The 14,882-nt window shown below is 39.9% G+C and overlaps 1 protein-coding gene across 2 annotated transcripts in view; it reads right to left on the bottom strand.

The window, feature by feature from the left end:
- Positions 1–2,962: 2,962 nt before the first annotated feature.
- The window catches only part of DCBLD1 (discoidin, CUB and LCCL domain containing 1), a 47,970-nt gene continuing 36,050 nt past the window's right edge, over positions 2,963–14,882 (bottom strand). The window contains exons 9-16 of one of the 2 annotated variants that reach the window (XM_026065993.1): positions 14,308–14,438; positions 12,551–12,698; positions 12,346–12,462; positions 10,729–10,819; positions 9,648–9,697; positions 7,950–8,069; positions 5,137–5,393; positions 2,963–3,787 (exon numbers count right to left, since the gene is read on the bottom strand). In XM_026065993.1, coding sequence (XP_025921778.1) covers positions 3,734–3,787; positions 5,137–5,393; positions 7,950–8,069; positions 9,648–9,697; positions 10,729–10,819; positions 12,346–12,462; positions 12,551–12,698; positions 14,308–14,438 — 968 coding nt within the window. In that variant the 3' untranslated portion in view covers positions 2,963–3,733. Of the gene's footprint in view, positions 5,394–7,949; positions 8,070–9,647; positions 9,698–10,728; positions 10,820–12,345; positions 12,463–12,550; positions 12,699–14,307; positions 14,439–14,882 lie in introns of both variants that reach the window. The other variant, XM_026065992.1, reaches the window with a different exon arrangement.

Here is a 14,882-nt window from a genome sequence, read left to right as displayed (position 1 = left end):
GTTTGGATGCTGTTTTCAGCCTGGACTAGTCTGTCTAATAGTGGGCATAGGTCAGAGGCGCATGCTCTACCATTACTGATACTGGTCACCTGATTTGCTTTGTATTGCAGATGCAGGTTAGATCACTTAAGCACTGAAAGACCTCCTGTGCCTTCCTGCAATTTTCTGCATGGCCACAAGGCCATTTTTCTCCAATGCAATGGAAAAGAGTCCTGGAGCAGCTCAGTTCCCGGTAATGTGTCCAGAGAGTCAGGCAATGGTTGAGCGGCACTGGAGAGGGTGCAATAACCCTTGCCCTGTGTCTGCATGGGATAGAAGTCTCCAGCACCATGGAAAAACAAATCATGCAAATTATAGTGATAATGATCCACCGAAGAGCTAAGCACAGTTAGATGTCTGCTCCTGTAACAGGACCTACAGCCTGGCATTCCTGCCCTGTGTAAGCAGTATTTTGTGCCTCAGACTGGGATCCGCTACAATCTACATGCTGAGGGGAGAGCTGCCAAATGATGGTCAGTGGGAAAAAGCTGAAGAAAAGCTGTATTTAAAACTCAGTCTTCCCAGACTCTAGCCACTCTAGTATTGCAGACAACTCATGGGATTGACAACCGGCTCATAATGGCTGTCATCCAATCTCACAGATTTTTAAAAATCAAGCGAGGATCCCTCATTTTAAAAAACAGCTTCTAGAAACACTGCCATGACCACTGCCATGTTAGCTCAGTGGCTACAGTACTCATCAGGTGCAGGAAATTCGGGTTTACCTCAATGCTCTTCCGGCCCTCTCCCATCTACCCAGAGACTGTCACAACCACCAGGCAGCTGAGCTGTATGTAGTAGAATCAGGTTGAACCCATCCCATTGAAGCTATGCATGCAGAAAAAAGGAAGGGGAAGATGATGGCAAGTGCTGTGTCCAGAGGAAGTCAGTAAAAGAGAACGGACGATGTTGTAAGTAAGCGAGTGGGAAGGACATCCATGGAACTAGGGAAATCCTAGTTCCAATTTGCAAACTAAGGACTAATTTTAATCGGTTGCCTGTTTCATATAAAATATGGAGATAACTGTAAAGAGTACTGAGGTAGGATCTGGTGCTAAAACTATTGAAACTAAAAGAAATAAGGAAATACTATTCAAAGTTGCACTTTTTTTTGGGGGGGGGGACTTTTGTGTCAAGTGTTGGTAAGGTACTTTTCAACAAGGTACTTGATAGAAGAGATAAAAAAGATTGGAATCTATTTCCCAGGTTCAAGGAAATGAGAGCAAAGAACATATTTGTATTTTTGCTGCGGTTGTTTGAGGACTTTTTTTTTTTTTTTTTTTTTTAATATAAGGCACCAGCTGGAGACTTACGGTAAGTAAGTTGTCTTTTTTTATTTATTTATTTCAGTTGTGGGTAGGATACAACTTCTTTTACACTTTCTTACCTCAAGAGCATTCTTCAATTTGCTTAGTTACAGACTACTGTTCAGTTGCAGTGCATGACCCTGTTCCTAGCAAAGTCAAAGAGACTTATCATCTACTGCAGCTGGAACAGGTAGGCCCTCAGGGCTAATATCAGTTAATATTTAACATTCTTATGAATGCTGGTTTGAGTTTACTGTTCCAGCCTCCTGGGAGTGCCTGCTAAGGAAAGAGGTTTGGTACTGAAATGCTATTGCAAAGTCTCTGTTAACCAGAGGGTCGAACTCACGAGGAAGTTACTCTTCTCTTAACAATCTTTAGAGGCATTGAAGGGAGACCCAGAGCAAACACAGCCCTTCCAAGTGTGTAAATGCTTCAAAATGGGACATATTCTAACCTCCTTTGTGGTCTTAGTAGCCAGTGATGCTAAGGAAAATTTTTTTAAAACTGCAATGTTTGATAAGGCTGATGATGTTATAACTGCAACTGGTTTTGTCTGTGAGGACGGGTTGATGAAGATGGGCTAGATTTTGATTTCCGTGTGTGTCTGTCTGTCTGTGTAAAGCCATCCTAAGGAGGGGCATGAGGATAAGCCACCACTGGAAGATTGAGGCAGTCTCCTTTCCATGCTACATCAGCTTTTTTTATCCCCACTACCATCAGGATAGAGGGAACAGCCAATACAGATAGGATGTTCCCTTGGTTTTCTCAATATCTGCTCTCAGGCCATTAAAAACTGCATATTTCCAGTGCTGAGGTGGAGAAGCCCAAAGCTTTTTCTGGTCATTCAGACTTGAACGATGAAGCACCATGGTAGTGAGTGAAGCTGTGACTGCTTATAGGGCTCTTGTGCTGTCTCTGTCCCTGTCAGCACCAAATCACTATAACACAAGGAGAGGGAAGATATTTGGGGATTTATTTTAAGCCTTTTTTTTTGCAGTTTTGCAGAGTTCTTTTGAGGGAGTGGGGAATGAAGGCAAGGTGCAAGTTGAGACCCAGTTTTTTATTAGGCCAAAACAGCTGTGTTGAGACCGATTTGAATGGCAGCAGAAAATAAGCATGTGCCACCAAGAGCCCTCTGACACTTGTAAAGTAGCATACTGCAGATGCAGAAAGCACATGGCTGGAGCATGCCACAAGATTATAATAATACAAGCCATGTCATCTGTTGCCTAATAGCCTTGTCCTGTTGCACTGCTGCAATATGTTGGTTCCTCATTAGCTAGGGAATAGCTCTGATTACTGAGCTCTGCTTGTTTGTAAAGTGACAAGTCAGGCTAATTAGCTGTGTGGGTGGAGTATTCATGTCAGGCTCATCAGGAGGGCATCCTCATCCTTTCCTCAGTTATATAAATCCAGCAGCAGGTTGGCCAGAGAACTTTGTTCCTGGGCACTTCTCTAGAGATTATGGGCAGAAAAGTCAGGCTAAATGGGGCACCGAGATGATCTTTTTTTAGCCAGTCATACGGAGAACGTAAATTGCAGCAGCACAACTGGCACTTTTGCATGGTGTAAGGAACACTTCCTTCTCGCCCTGCAGGATATGTGACAAGAGTAGGTGTGTGGTGATGATTAAAGTTACCAAGTTAAGCACCAGGCCTGTGTGACTGATTTACAAATACCAGTGTTCTTTATTTACATAGACATGTAAACAACAGAAGGTAAACAACACTGCCCGACTTGGTCTAACAAACAGGCTGCTGCTGCTTCACTTCAGAACCTGAGGTGTTTTATACATTTCACAGAAACTGTATTGACAGCAAACACAGGAAGGCTACAAGGTTACCTTGACTCTTTTTTCTTTGCACAGGAATCACATGCACTGTGCAACAGCATGAGAGAACTGCACAATAGAGGCCACAAAACAAGCATATGCAAAGACCCCACTAAGAGCTTGTCTTAAGATCAGATATGTCTAGAATTAGCAATATTTGTAAATAGGATCACTACAACTATTCTGTACTCTTACAGCACTTTCCATCCAAGGATCTGAAAGCACTTTACAAAGAAAGAATCTTTGTTGCATCCTTTGCAAATTATCCCAGTTTACACACAAAGAAATGGAGGGCCTTGAGATAGTAAGTGACTTTCCCATGGATCAGATTTTACTGGTCTGGTTTCCCAACCTTGTGCCTTAAATATAGCACCATTCTTCATCCCCAGAAGTGTATCACTTCCTGATATTTTAGGACACGCTTTTGAATACAAAGTAAGGCTCCAAGTGCTGCAGGGAGAATGGCCAGGGACAGTTCCAGTCACTACGGGAAGCTGTTTAGCTTCAACGACGCCTCTGCTGAAAGAGGAGCCAACTACTGTGCAATACGTTGCACCTATCCCCACACTTTTTCAAGTTTGTCCAAAAAAAGAATTAAGGATCGCATTCCCTGCAAAAGAAAAAATATTTGAAAACAACTGTGCTGATCTGCTCATTTGCAAATTTAAATGCTACAGTAAATCATATACACATTGTGCTTTACTTTGTCTAAATATTTCAAATAGAAACAATACGCTAAAGTTGTAGGACAGAAAAATACCTAGTGGAGCAATGAAGAGTTCAGAACGCATGCTGCTGTGTGTCAAGGAGTAACTTCCTTATAGTCAAGCAGCAATAGCATCAGCTGAGGCTTGAACAGAATTTAATTCTCAGCTATAAATTCACATTTTGGTTCCACACACATTTCTTGAAGAAACAGATTAACAGGTATTGACTTTTTTTTTTTTCTATTGCAGAGTGTCTGCAAAGTGATCACTATGGCTTCGAACCCAAAACAGGTTTCTGCCTTTTACCTGTCTTTAACATGAGCAGCAAATTAGACAGGCTCAGTTCATAGGCCAGATCAAATTCAAGCATGTAAAAATTACTGCTAAAAAGGCAGCTGGGAAGGTGGGCTTGAACACAGCATTTAAATACTCAGCTGCCTTTTCTTGTGCACTTTATGCTTCAAGTAGTTTTATGTCTTCTACCCTCCCAAGAAGAACTATAGTGATGCCCTATCTTCAGTTATCAGAGGAAAGGAAATGAACCACCACAACCATAAGATACACAATTTACAGCTGCCAGTACAACAGCAAATAAAATAAATAAAGTCAGAGGAGGAAACCTGTTTTTTTTTAAACAGGCCTTTCTACAATAGCTGTTTTTTCTCCTTTCAATTCCACAGGTGAAAAGGAAACTTAAGAAATTCTCCTTAAATAAAAGCTATGTACAAATTGCACACATTGCAAACAGAGCACTGAGATCAGTTACAGAAAATAAGATATACAGTCTTCAGTGATAACATCTCTCTTGCTATAAACAGTGATAAACAGCATATGCTTTCTTCAGATGTCAGAACCCAGCAAGACTGCAATATTATGTACACAGGGTTTGTTTGCCTTCTGCCTTCCACAGCAGACTCCTTTAAAACTCTATTTTCATTTCAGAAGCTGTACAGTAACATTCCTGTGCACCAAGTCTCTCTTGTTCAACAGGTCACAAGAGAGCTGTCATTGCTGTCTGGCTTATTGGTTTTAGGCAGTCTTTAGGTGTTGAGTAACCCTCACTTCCTAGTGAATTAGTTTGAGGCTTCTGGTAGTCTGTACTATAGCTCACAGAGGTCAGAATACTGTTAACTTTAGGTTTATCATAGTTTATTACACTTTGAGGTGTCTGGTAGTCTCCATTCCTGGCATTGGTCTTACTTGAACTAGAGAAATTGCCAGCAGAAAGAGAATGTTTATGAGATGAGATTACAGGTACATTGTAGCCGTTCTCAGAGGGGAAGTTATTTTCTCTTGCCATATGCCGCTCTATGATGGGGGTGGCATATTCAGGTTCTTGACTGGCCAGGGGCAGAGCATATTCGTGTCGGTTAGCTCTTTGCGGACAGTGATAGTGATTTTCAAACTCTGAACTCCCCCTTCTTCCCTCATCTTCGGTGTCCATGGGTCTAAAAGTAGATCCTTTTCGTGTCACTGTCCCAGTTCCAAGCATGAGARGCTGCTGATACTCTAAAAGGAAGCACGAACTACTCAATAATATATACATGGATTACTTTATGTAGTAAGCAGCAGAGCTGAAAAATGATTCAGATATTATATCAAATACATTGTTATCGGGTATGTGAGGAAACATTGTCCCAACTCCGTTTCTGTAATCTTCTTCAGCAAGCATGTGTTACAGAACTTGGCAGGAGCTGTTCTACAGAGAAGCTACAATCTGCCATCCCTTTTCTTCCTTCCTTCCTTCCTTCCTTTCCCCACCTACCCACCCAAATAAATTAACATCGTTTTTGGAGTATAGTCAAAAAACTAAAAAAGATAAAAGTCAACAAAATATTAGCAATGAATCAGACAAAAGATTTTACATGAAGTTCCACAAACAAGAAGTTCCCAAAACAAGTGTTCCACTTTTGGAATAATTAAAATGCCTGGAGGATCCTTAACAAGCCCTACCAAGTGCCTGCTTTATTTAAAAGGAATCTCACAGTAGTTGAATGACAAGAAGGATAAAGTTAGATGGAATGGCAGCCAAGAGAGTCAAGAAAAGTGTGAAATGTGTTAAGTCAGCTCAGAACTGAAGCGTGTGTGTGAGGAGGAACAAGCCGTAAGACAAGAAGTGGGAACAGCACTGTCGGAGGCAGTGGACAGTTACCTCAGTCAAGGAAGATGGCAGGAAAATAATTAGGAACTCACAAATGAGCAAGTTAGGAGCAAGAAGTAAGATAAAGGGAACGCAGCCTCTAGTTAAAGAGATCCCAGGCTACCATGTAACAAAGATCTGAACTAAAAGGGTTTTCAAAAATCCAGTAAAATTATTATGAGAAAATTCAGAGTTTAACTTTTTCACATTAGTGCTAGTGAAAATTTCTTATTTATATAAATGCTGGTCTGAGCAGTTCTAGTAAATGACACTGATAAGAAGTTAACTCAGTTTCTGTTCTGGCATCATGGTTCATCTGACATGAGCGTTGAATTCAATCCCATATGTCCTGTGAATCTCTTTGGCAGTTCCTGGCTACTTCCCAAACTTTAGTGTGTAGGGTGAAGGTGTTAAGATATTTCAGTAAATAAGTAATGCAGCTTTCTCCAGCATCGCTGCTGCCATTCTGAGTAATTCTTAGTAGCTTAGAATGAAGTGTCTTGACTTGTTCTGGGTTGTCTTTGAGAACCAGTAAATAGCAGGGAATTTGAAGGGGAAGAATTTCATGTAGTAGGAAACCTATATGCAAGTTACATGCCCTCTGCAATCTAATTATTAAACGGCACTTGCTGCACATTTCTGGGCTTCATTCACATTTTTTTACTTCATGTTTCTTATTTTTAAGGTGACTGTAGGTGAAATACTAAATCTCAGGAGCTGCCAGGCCAGAATCAGAGTTAAGAATTCTCACAGTGCAGAAAAAGAAGATGGAGAAAGCAGAGACTCCCTAGGCACAGTCAGGGTAGCCAGATAACTGTGATTTATAAAGAACTTTGATTTGCTCCCTCTCCTTCACAAAATAAAACTGCTTTATAGATTTTTATACAGAATGTTTCTTTAAAGCAGTGAAACCATCTTTGACAAATATCCAGGGTAGCACCCCATGAAATTACTATATATATATATATATATATGTATATATCCTTTTTTTTTTTTTTTTTTTTTTTTTTACTATATTTCTCTGCCAAACACAGTAGGAGAAATTCTAAGGAATTCTAAGGTCTGGAGGTTGGAAACAGCAGATTTATCCTTCTGGGAGATCGCTGCTCACTGATCCCGTAAAATGGCTGGTCTCACTAGCCTTTCCAGACAGAGAAAACTGGGCAGGGATAAGAGGTGCTAAGAGGATGAATTAAAAAAACATCCCTTCAGGACGCAAATAGCACTGATGCAGGGATTTGCTCTATCCAAACAATGATCTGGAGGCAAGGTAGCACACAAGAGAAGCACTTTTTTTTGTTTGTTTTCTTTTCTCTCTCTCATCTGCCTACTTCACTTCAGGAGGGCTAGGCTCTGAAATAGATAAGGCACCGAGAGAGCTGCACAGAGATCTCAGCACTACCTCCGGCTGGCTGTAAAATCCCTTCACAAACTAACCTTTTCTGTTCGATAAGCAGCAAGGGTCATTATATTTTGTTCTACTTCCAGAGACATTTGACTTTAAATAGAAATTTAAAAATAAGTCAGTAAAGTTAAACTATCCTATCCTAGACATGTTCTTGCACTGCATTCATGCCTGAGTGCCTTTCACAGTTACCTTCAACCATAACTATTCCAGAGTGAGGAAAATCTGGCTCGATAACCCCCTGCAAAAATTTTCCAAAATAGTTACAAGTCCAACAAAAAATGAAGGGATCATCTAGTGTGTGTGTGTGTGTGTGTGTGTGTGTGTGTGTTGTTTTTTCTTCCCCTAATATATTTAGCTACTTCACTAAATGTCCAGGATGAATATGGGTAAATCTGTTCCTGGACCTCAGCTTGCATGAGAGCTAGAAGAACTGCTAATGTTTCTGACCTGTCCCTCTTCTTTTTATCTACTTGGTACGCAGAGTAAAATAAATGCATTGGAGGGAAGAAATTGTTACCTGCCATGTCACTTGTGACCAGATCTAGTTTTTGCGGTGTCTCCTTCTCATTATTATAGCTAATGGTAAATTCAGTTGACTGATGTCTAGTGAAGGGCTGCTTGATTTGTTTCCAACAACCTATAATAAAGAAATAAAAATGGAAAACTTCAGGGCTTATCAGAAAGTTAATTTTTTGCTGTATACATTGTTATCAATATATTAAAGTTGCTAAAAAACAAGACTAAAACAGGCTGTTTGCAAAAAAACAAAAAAACCCCAAACCCTAAACTTAGAAGGTGAAAGGGAAAAAAATGAACCATCAGCTGGGTTTTTCCAAGTGAAAACTAAAGTATACAGAAGTTTTCCTTGTGTTTGTTTCTTGGCAAGAAGGCCTCAATCTTTGTGGGTGCCAGGACTGATACTTTAACAAGATACATTAGTAAAATACCAGCTCTATATAAGCTAAATATTTTGCCATCGCTTATGTGGCAAAAATAGTGCTTAAAATGTCTAGAGCTTTTCTTTTTTCAGCGGACTAATATGGCCACTGATATCTGAGCACCTGCACTTACCAATTAATTTGTTCTCACAGCATCCTTGTGGGACAGAAAAGAGAAATTCCACTGTGTAAATTACTTGTCTGGAGCCTGTGACAGGAAGTCTGTAGAGAGGTGGGTTCAACTCCCAGCTTTTTAAGTCCCAAGCCTGGTTCACAGCTTTTAGGAGCTTGATTTATGAAGCGCACACACTGCAAATGAACTGACTGGATAAGAGGCTATCTCCAATTTCATGGGATTTGTCCTCATTAGCAAGTAAGAAAGGATTATATGATGTGACCTTGAGGAATCATATTAACAAATATGATCTTAAGTACAAATTAATTTTCTAATGAGGGTGAGCTGAAATGGGTAACAGAGTTTCTTTCACTGACGTCAACATCTGCTGAGAGATGAAATTTTGGAGCTGAGCTGCTGTGAGAAATTTGTCAAGAGACAAGTGAATTGCTTCATTTTTCCTTTTCCTTTTCCTTTTTATGAAACACTGAGATTCAGAAGGATATTTCTCTACAGAGTTGGCAGGTGAGGAAAAGCAGCTAAACCCCAGTTTCCAAGCTCACAGGAGACTGCACTCTAGAAAGCTTAATCAAGCAAGATAAAGCATGTTACTTCACCAGGGTTTTGCAGGCATCTTCTAAAACAAAGTCCTCAAGCCAAAACTCTATTCAGATTTTACACGCGAAGTACAATTCAGTATTGTTAGGTTTCGTAAGTACAGTCCCAATCAAGGAAGACAGTGAGACGGAAATATTAAAGCTGTAATAAAATTATTAGCCCTTCCTCTTGGAGAAAGGCAATCCCTTGTGCTGGTGGCGGGGGGGAAGGAAAGTAGCAATTTTCTGCAAAATAGGTATTTTGGAGGAGGGAAGGGAAGGGAGGGCACCTGGGAGCACTCTTATATGCTAATTTATGCACTTTGTATAATAGATCTTTTGCTAATTGCCTTTCTGTCACAGAAACCAAATTATATTGTTTCTCTGGGCACTGTGCTAAGATGAGACAAGTGGGACTATCATTTGCTATTTCCCTTTTATGAAATAGTGAATTTGAATGAAGAAACCTGGATGCTATTTCAATAGCATTTCATGCTTAATTGCATAAAACTCTTCCCATTGGCCCCACAGACAGGACAGGACAAAACTCATGATCCTCCACTAACCTGATTTCTGAGCATTGGATAATCCATAAGAAAGTCCTTTGGTTTCTCGCCTGTAAGGATAGGAAAGCGTTTATAAACTTTTGCATTTACAGCATTTCATCTTCATTCCTTAGCTTCAACAGAGAGAATCATCATGTCYGGAGGCTGAGGACAATTGTTCACTTTTATTTTCTGGAGGATAGTGTTTATTATAATGTAAGACATGCAAGCCAGCATTTTGACATTTAGGTTTTTCCCCCCATCTGTATATAGGTTCTGAGTGCTCGTGTTCATATTTCTTCTGCTTGAGCTGGCACTCACGGTTTGATGTGTGCATGTCCTTATATGTTGATCTTGGGTCTGCTATTCTGAATTCTTTCACTAGTTTATTGATTTTTCTGGAAATCCAGGGCAGGCTTGGGTACTGTTAGTGATAAAGTAGCATCACAAGAGATTTGTTTATACTTCCAAATCCCCATCTGCTGACAGAAACATTTCCCTGGTCTACATTCAGAGGCAAGTTCATATGAATGGACATCTAGCAAGAACCAAAGCTAGCGATGTTTCTCCCAGTCCTCTAACTCATGAAAGGAAGTGGCTTAGGAATCTGCTCTAACACATAAAGTATGTGAACACTTAATGTGTTCCACTCCTTATGGATCAGTTCTGGTTTCAGCCCCCCAAGTGAAGAGCTCTAACTTAAGAGACCAGGAGGTAGAAACAACAAGAGGGAAGTGAAAAAAAATGATTCAGATAGCTCAGATCCTCCCCCAGCTGAATTTTTACTTTGCTTTGGTATGGAAACTTAGATTGCATTATCCCTTGGTATTTGTGGATCCAAGCAGGCTGAAGAGAATAACCAGTTACACAGGACTCTACAAACTGGGGTATGCAGTTCTGCCCTACTTCACCTTTGTTTTTGTCTGACTAAGGGATGTTTGAGAAATACAATTTACAAAGACACAACACGAGTTCTGTTTAAAAGGAGGACTTCCAAACAATTGTAGCCTCTTAGTAAAGAGGCTCTGGAAAGAGGGCACATAGTTGGAAATGGCAGCTACATAGCCACGAATACCTCCTATGAAAAAAGACAGTGTCTTACTTTCGTAGAGCTGCACAGATACAAATTCCAGAGAACAGGAACAGGCACAGCACTATGAGGACTGGGACAATTATAGCTGTAAGTTTTAAGCCTGCATGAGAAAAAAAAATGGATAAAAGTTAAAAAGGCAAATTACTTTGAAGCTGGATAATATTTACTATAGAGAATACAGCAAAAGGCTGATAGCCTTGCAGAAGCACTCCTTGCAAGAAAGCATGAAAACGTAAAACTGTAAAACTGCAAAACTGCAGGACCACTCCTCAACCATACTTTGATGTCACATGCATATCTGCAYCTGCGTTGAGACTAAAGAGTTAAATATATTTTTTCAAGGTTGATATATTTTCTCAAACTTGACTAAATGCTTATATGCATCCTTCCAAAGAGCAGGTCTTTCTTATTACACACTAGGTAACTTTCACAAAAAGCCACTTATAACAACTCTATTTTCAGTTGCTTATAAAACTGCCAAATGAGGCTGCAATTTTACATGCTGAGTATCTGGCTCATGCTGACCTGATTGAAACAATTCAGTCAGAAGAGTTCAACCATTTCCGAGAATGGGGCTAGGGGAAATTATGTCAAGCCCATGTTAAATTCTAACACACCAGGGTTTAAAGCAGGGATTTGAAATTCATCAGTGAGGTGGCTTTTGTGTCCGGAGTGTGCCTATTGCCACTCCTATGGCCACTTATAAGGCGTAGAATAAGGAAGTACACGTGTCCAAAGGGAACTTACAATTTAGCAATTGAAATTTCAAAAGATTTCATTTTCAGTGAACATTGATACAATTTACTCATACCTCCACACAGATGAACTGAGCTTGCTCTAGGCAAGAGCAATGCAGTTTCAGAAGACTCTTTTTTCTTACAATGATTGCTCCTTGCAGCTTGTTTGTTTACAGAGATAATGCTACAACTATCAGCTACCTGAGAGGTGGCAGTGTTTGGTGTGGTGGGGCTGATAGCTCCTATCCGGCTCTGGATCCATCAGTCAGTCAGTATAAACAACAAATTTTGTTTGCTTACTTTTTAAGATCTAAGAAATTACCTCCACAATGTTAAAGGACGAAGACTGCAAATTAAGGCACTCAAAGGATTAAGAAGTATGAGAGGTTGTCTGAGCCCCCTTGAACATATGCATTATGAAAAAATGTTTGATTACACAATCGTAACACGACTGTATCTTGCTTAGGGCTGGGGACTTGCCGTTGGGATGAGTCATGGTTGCTTAGAGAGAAGGTAACGTTTTTGTGAGTCCACTGCCTCAAAAATTATAAAATATGGGGCAAGAGTGAGGAAGATAAGGGGCCCTCCACAAAATGCTGAGAGTTCTCAGTATGCTTCCCTGAGCCTACCAAGCATAGCAAATAAATCAGTATGACAGGGAAACCAATGCCTAATATTTCTTATATCAAGAAAAATTAAAGTATTCAATCTCTTTCTGTGCCTCAAAGCTAAAAGAACCTATGTTCCTCCCTCTTCTCTTTGTAGAAAACCCTTTAAACAGTCTGAACGGAAAATAAAAGTTTTGATTTGTGAGAAAATTTAAAGTTTACTCAGGCAGAGATGAAGCTGTGACATATCCTAGAGGAAAGGCACTGCTACATAGTGTTACCTAAGTTAGTTTCTTCTGATGGGATGGGTTCTGTAACCGTTTGGTCTTCTTTTCCAAGGGAGGTTTCTGTGCTCTGGCTTGGCTTTTGCCACATTGAATGCGTAAATGAACTATTACCTGCAAAAGAGAATGTGAAATCATTGCACTGTGGTCGCGCAGCCCACTTTTGAGGCGCCCTGTCGTGGAAGTAGTGCTTACCCCATACCTTGCATGACTCGACAACCGATCAGCTCAAGCTTCAATGCTATTCTTTGGTTCCAGGTCTGGGGAATAACTCGCACATAACGGGCCACTATTGGAGGGATGAAATTATTACGTACTATGTCACCAGTGTTGGAGTTGCCTTGGAATACCTGCGACAAGATGTGAGCATATAAATTGCTCTGTTTTAAAAGTCTGTTTGTCAAAAATACTCCTGACATCCAAATTTAAACATTTTCATTACCCTAAAACTAATATATTGATAATCTGGGATGTAACCACAAGATTTTAGAACTAAGAACTCTGAAAAGAAATAATCTTTTTAGTTCTGACAGATGATCACATTTTGCTAATAGCTCAGACAGAGAAGAAAGATTATCACTCTGTTTCAATTCTATGTAATTTCTAGTTAATGTATCCTGATATAATGCTATCATTTTTGATTTAATAGCACTGCAGTGCCCTTACTTAGGCAACAGGGGATAAAAACTTAAGAAGAAAAATAACCCAACCGTAGTATTTGTTGAAAGTGAAATATTTCTAGACATTTTAGTAAAATTGTCAATTTTCTGTATCAAGATTGAATGAGTGACTATTAACCATGTGGCTGTACTTGTACAGGATTTCCCAGAGTCAGTCCAGCGCATGTACAGCTAGATCAAATGCAAAGCCACATAGGGCTCTGATGGGACAGGTTCTGCCATGTGCCTGTTGGAACTAAGATCAGACATAACAACTTCAAAAGATTGTTTATAAATAGCAAGTCATTGTGGGACACTGCAAAACATCAGATTTTCAATGCCTGTTTTTCATAATTCGGCCAGAGTCAGTAGGAAATCTCGCTTCAGGTCTAGCAAGTTTTTAGAATCCACAGTCAGGGCTGAGGACCAGTTAGAGCTTGGTACTGAGACAAACTGAGTTCCCTCAATCCCGCAAAAACAATGAGTGAAATCAGGCTTTGAGCTTTAGGGATGGACTTTTGTTTTGTTTTGTTTTAAAGGAAACATAAGGTTTTCACAGAAAAATGTTAATATATGAACTTGTGCAGCACATCCTTTGTCCGTATCAACAAGTTGCCCTGCTTTCATCAGTTCATTGTTAAATAATTCAAACAGTCTGTGAAAGCTGTTGTGTGGACAGGCGTTCTGGTTTAAGGGCATTTATTTTAGTTCAGTTACATTGATTCCTAATAGACTTAGGCTGTGCCTACAGACTTGTGTCAGAAGAGTTATGTCAGCCGAGGGCAGGAAGCAGTGTAATCCCAATTAACACAACATGGTCTGAACAGAAGCTCTTTCTGTAGACACAGCTCTACCAGCGATGCTGCGCTTTCACCAGTGCCAGTCATTTTGCTTGTGTGGGGAGTGGGTTTACCATACCGGTGCAGAAATGCAGCTTTGCTGATGCCGTATATACCTGCACTGCTGTGCTGCAGAGCCTTCCTTGCACAGAGGGGTGTGGAGCCAAGCACACATCCAAATAGCCTTTTGTACAGCTTTAGTTATGCGTTTTTTTTTAAAAAAGGACACATACATACATCCGTGTATGTACCTGTAGCTCTCAACTTCAGCAAGCCCCGGTTAACCTCCTTGTTTCAACAAGCTCACTATCTATTCCAGATCCGTAAATTACACTGATGAGGATGATCCAAGTCTCGACAAGTCTAAAACTCCTCATCTTTCTTGACAGCAAAAGTCTGCCCTTCAATGTCAAGGCAGCATAAACGTTTTTTCTGTGTTTTCCCACTCCACCTCCTCTTACCTTTTCTTCGTTGCTTAGAATTCCTTTGTAAGTTCTCCATTTTGAGTTGTTATTTCTGTAGTTCATTATAAATGTCTTTACATAAAAGTCAAAATTCAGCATAGTGGATCCAGAACCAGTGGTCATAATCCCTTGTAACAAAAAACAAAATATGTTTTCATTTCTTAGCTCTGTTTCTTAAAGGAACATTTTCAAATGCAAATATGCAAGGAAAAACAATCCAGAGAGCTTTGCCTTCAAAGTCTTAATTTACTTTTCAAACTATGTTTGGAATTGAGGGGTGTTTACTTGAGTTGAGGAGCTAGGTGAAGAAGGGAAATTGGTTTTACATTGTGAATTTCAAGCTTTGGAATTTTTAACAAAACCCTTATTAATGAACCCCAAAATAATAATTGCTTTTGGATATTATGGTCCATATCAGCAGTCTTTACATCTTTAGCAGCAACTGTAATTTATATTTTTACAACTAAACCAGGAGTTGGCAACAGGGATCTCTTTCACCTAGAACATTATTTCAAAGGCTATGACTTTAATATTCTGTGTTGATTTGAGAAAGGCATCATGAATAGATCCTA

This window comes from Apteryx rowi, unplaced genomic scaffold (assembly GCF_003343035.1).
Source record: "Apteryx rowi isolate R43461 unplaced genomic scaffold, aptRow1 scaffold_235, whole genome shotgun sequence".
In the NCBI taxonomy this organism is placed as follows: Eukaryota; Metazoa; Chordata; class Aves; order Apterygiformes; family Apterygidae; genus Apteryx; species Apteryx rowi.
The sequence above is the reverse complement of the archived record's forward strand: the minus strand, read 5'-3'. Positions and strand labels throughout refer to the sequence as shown.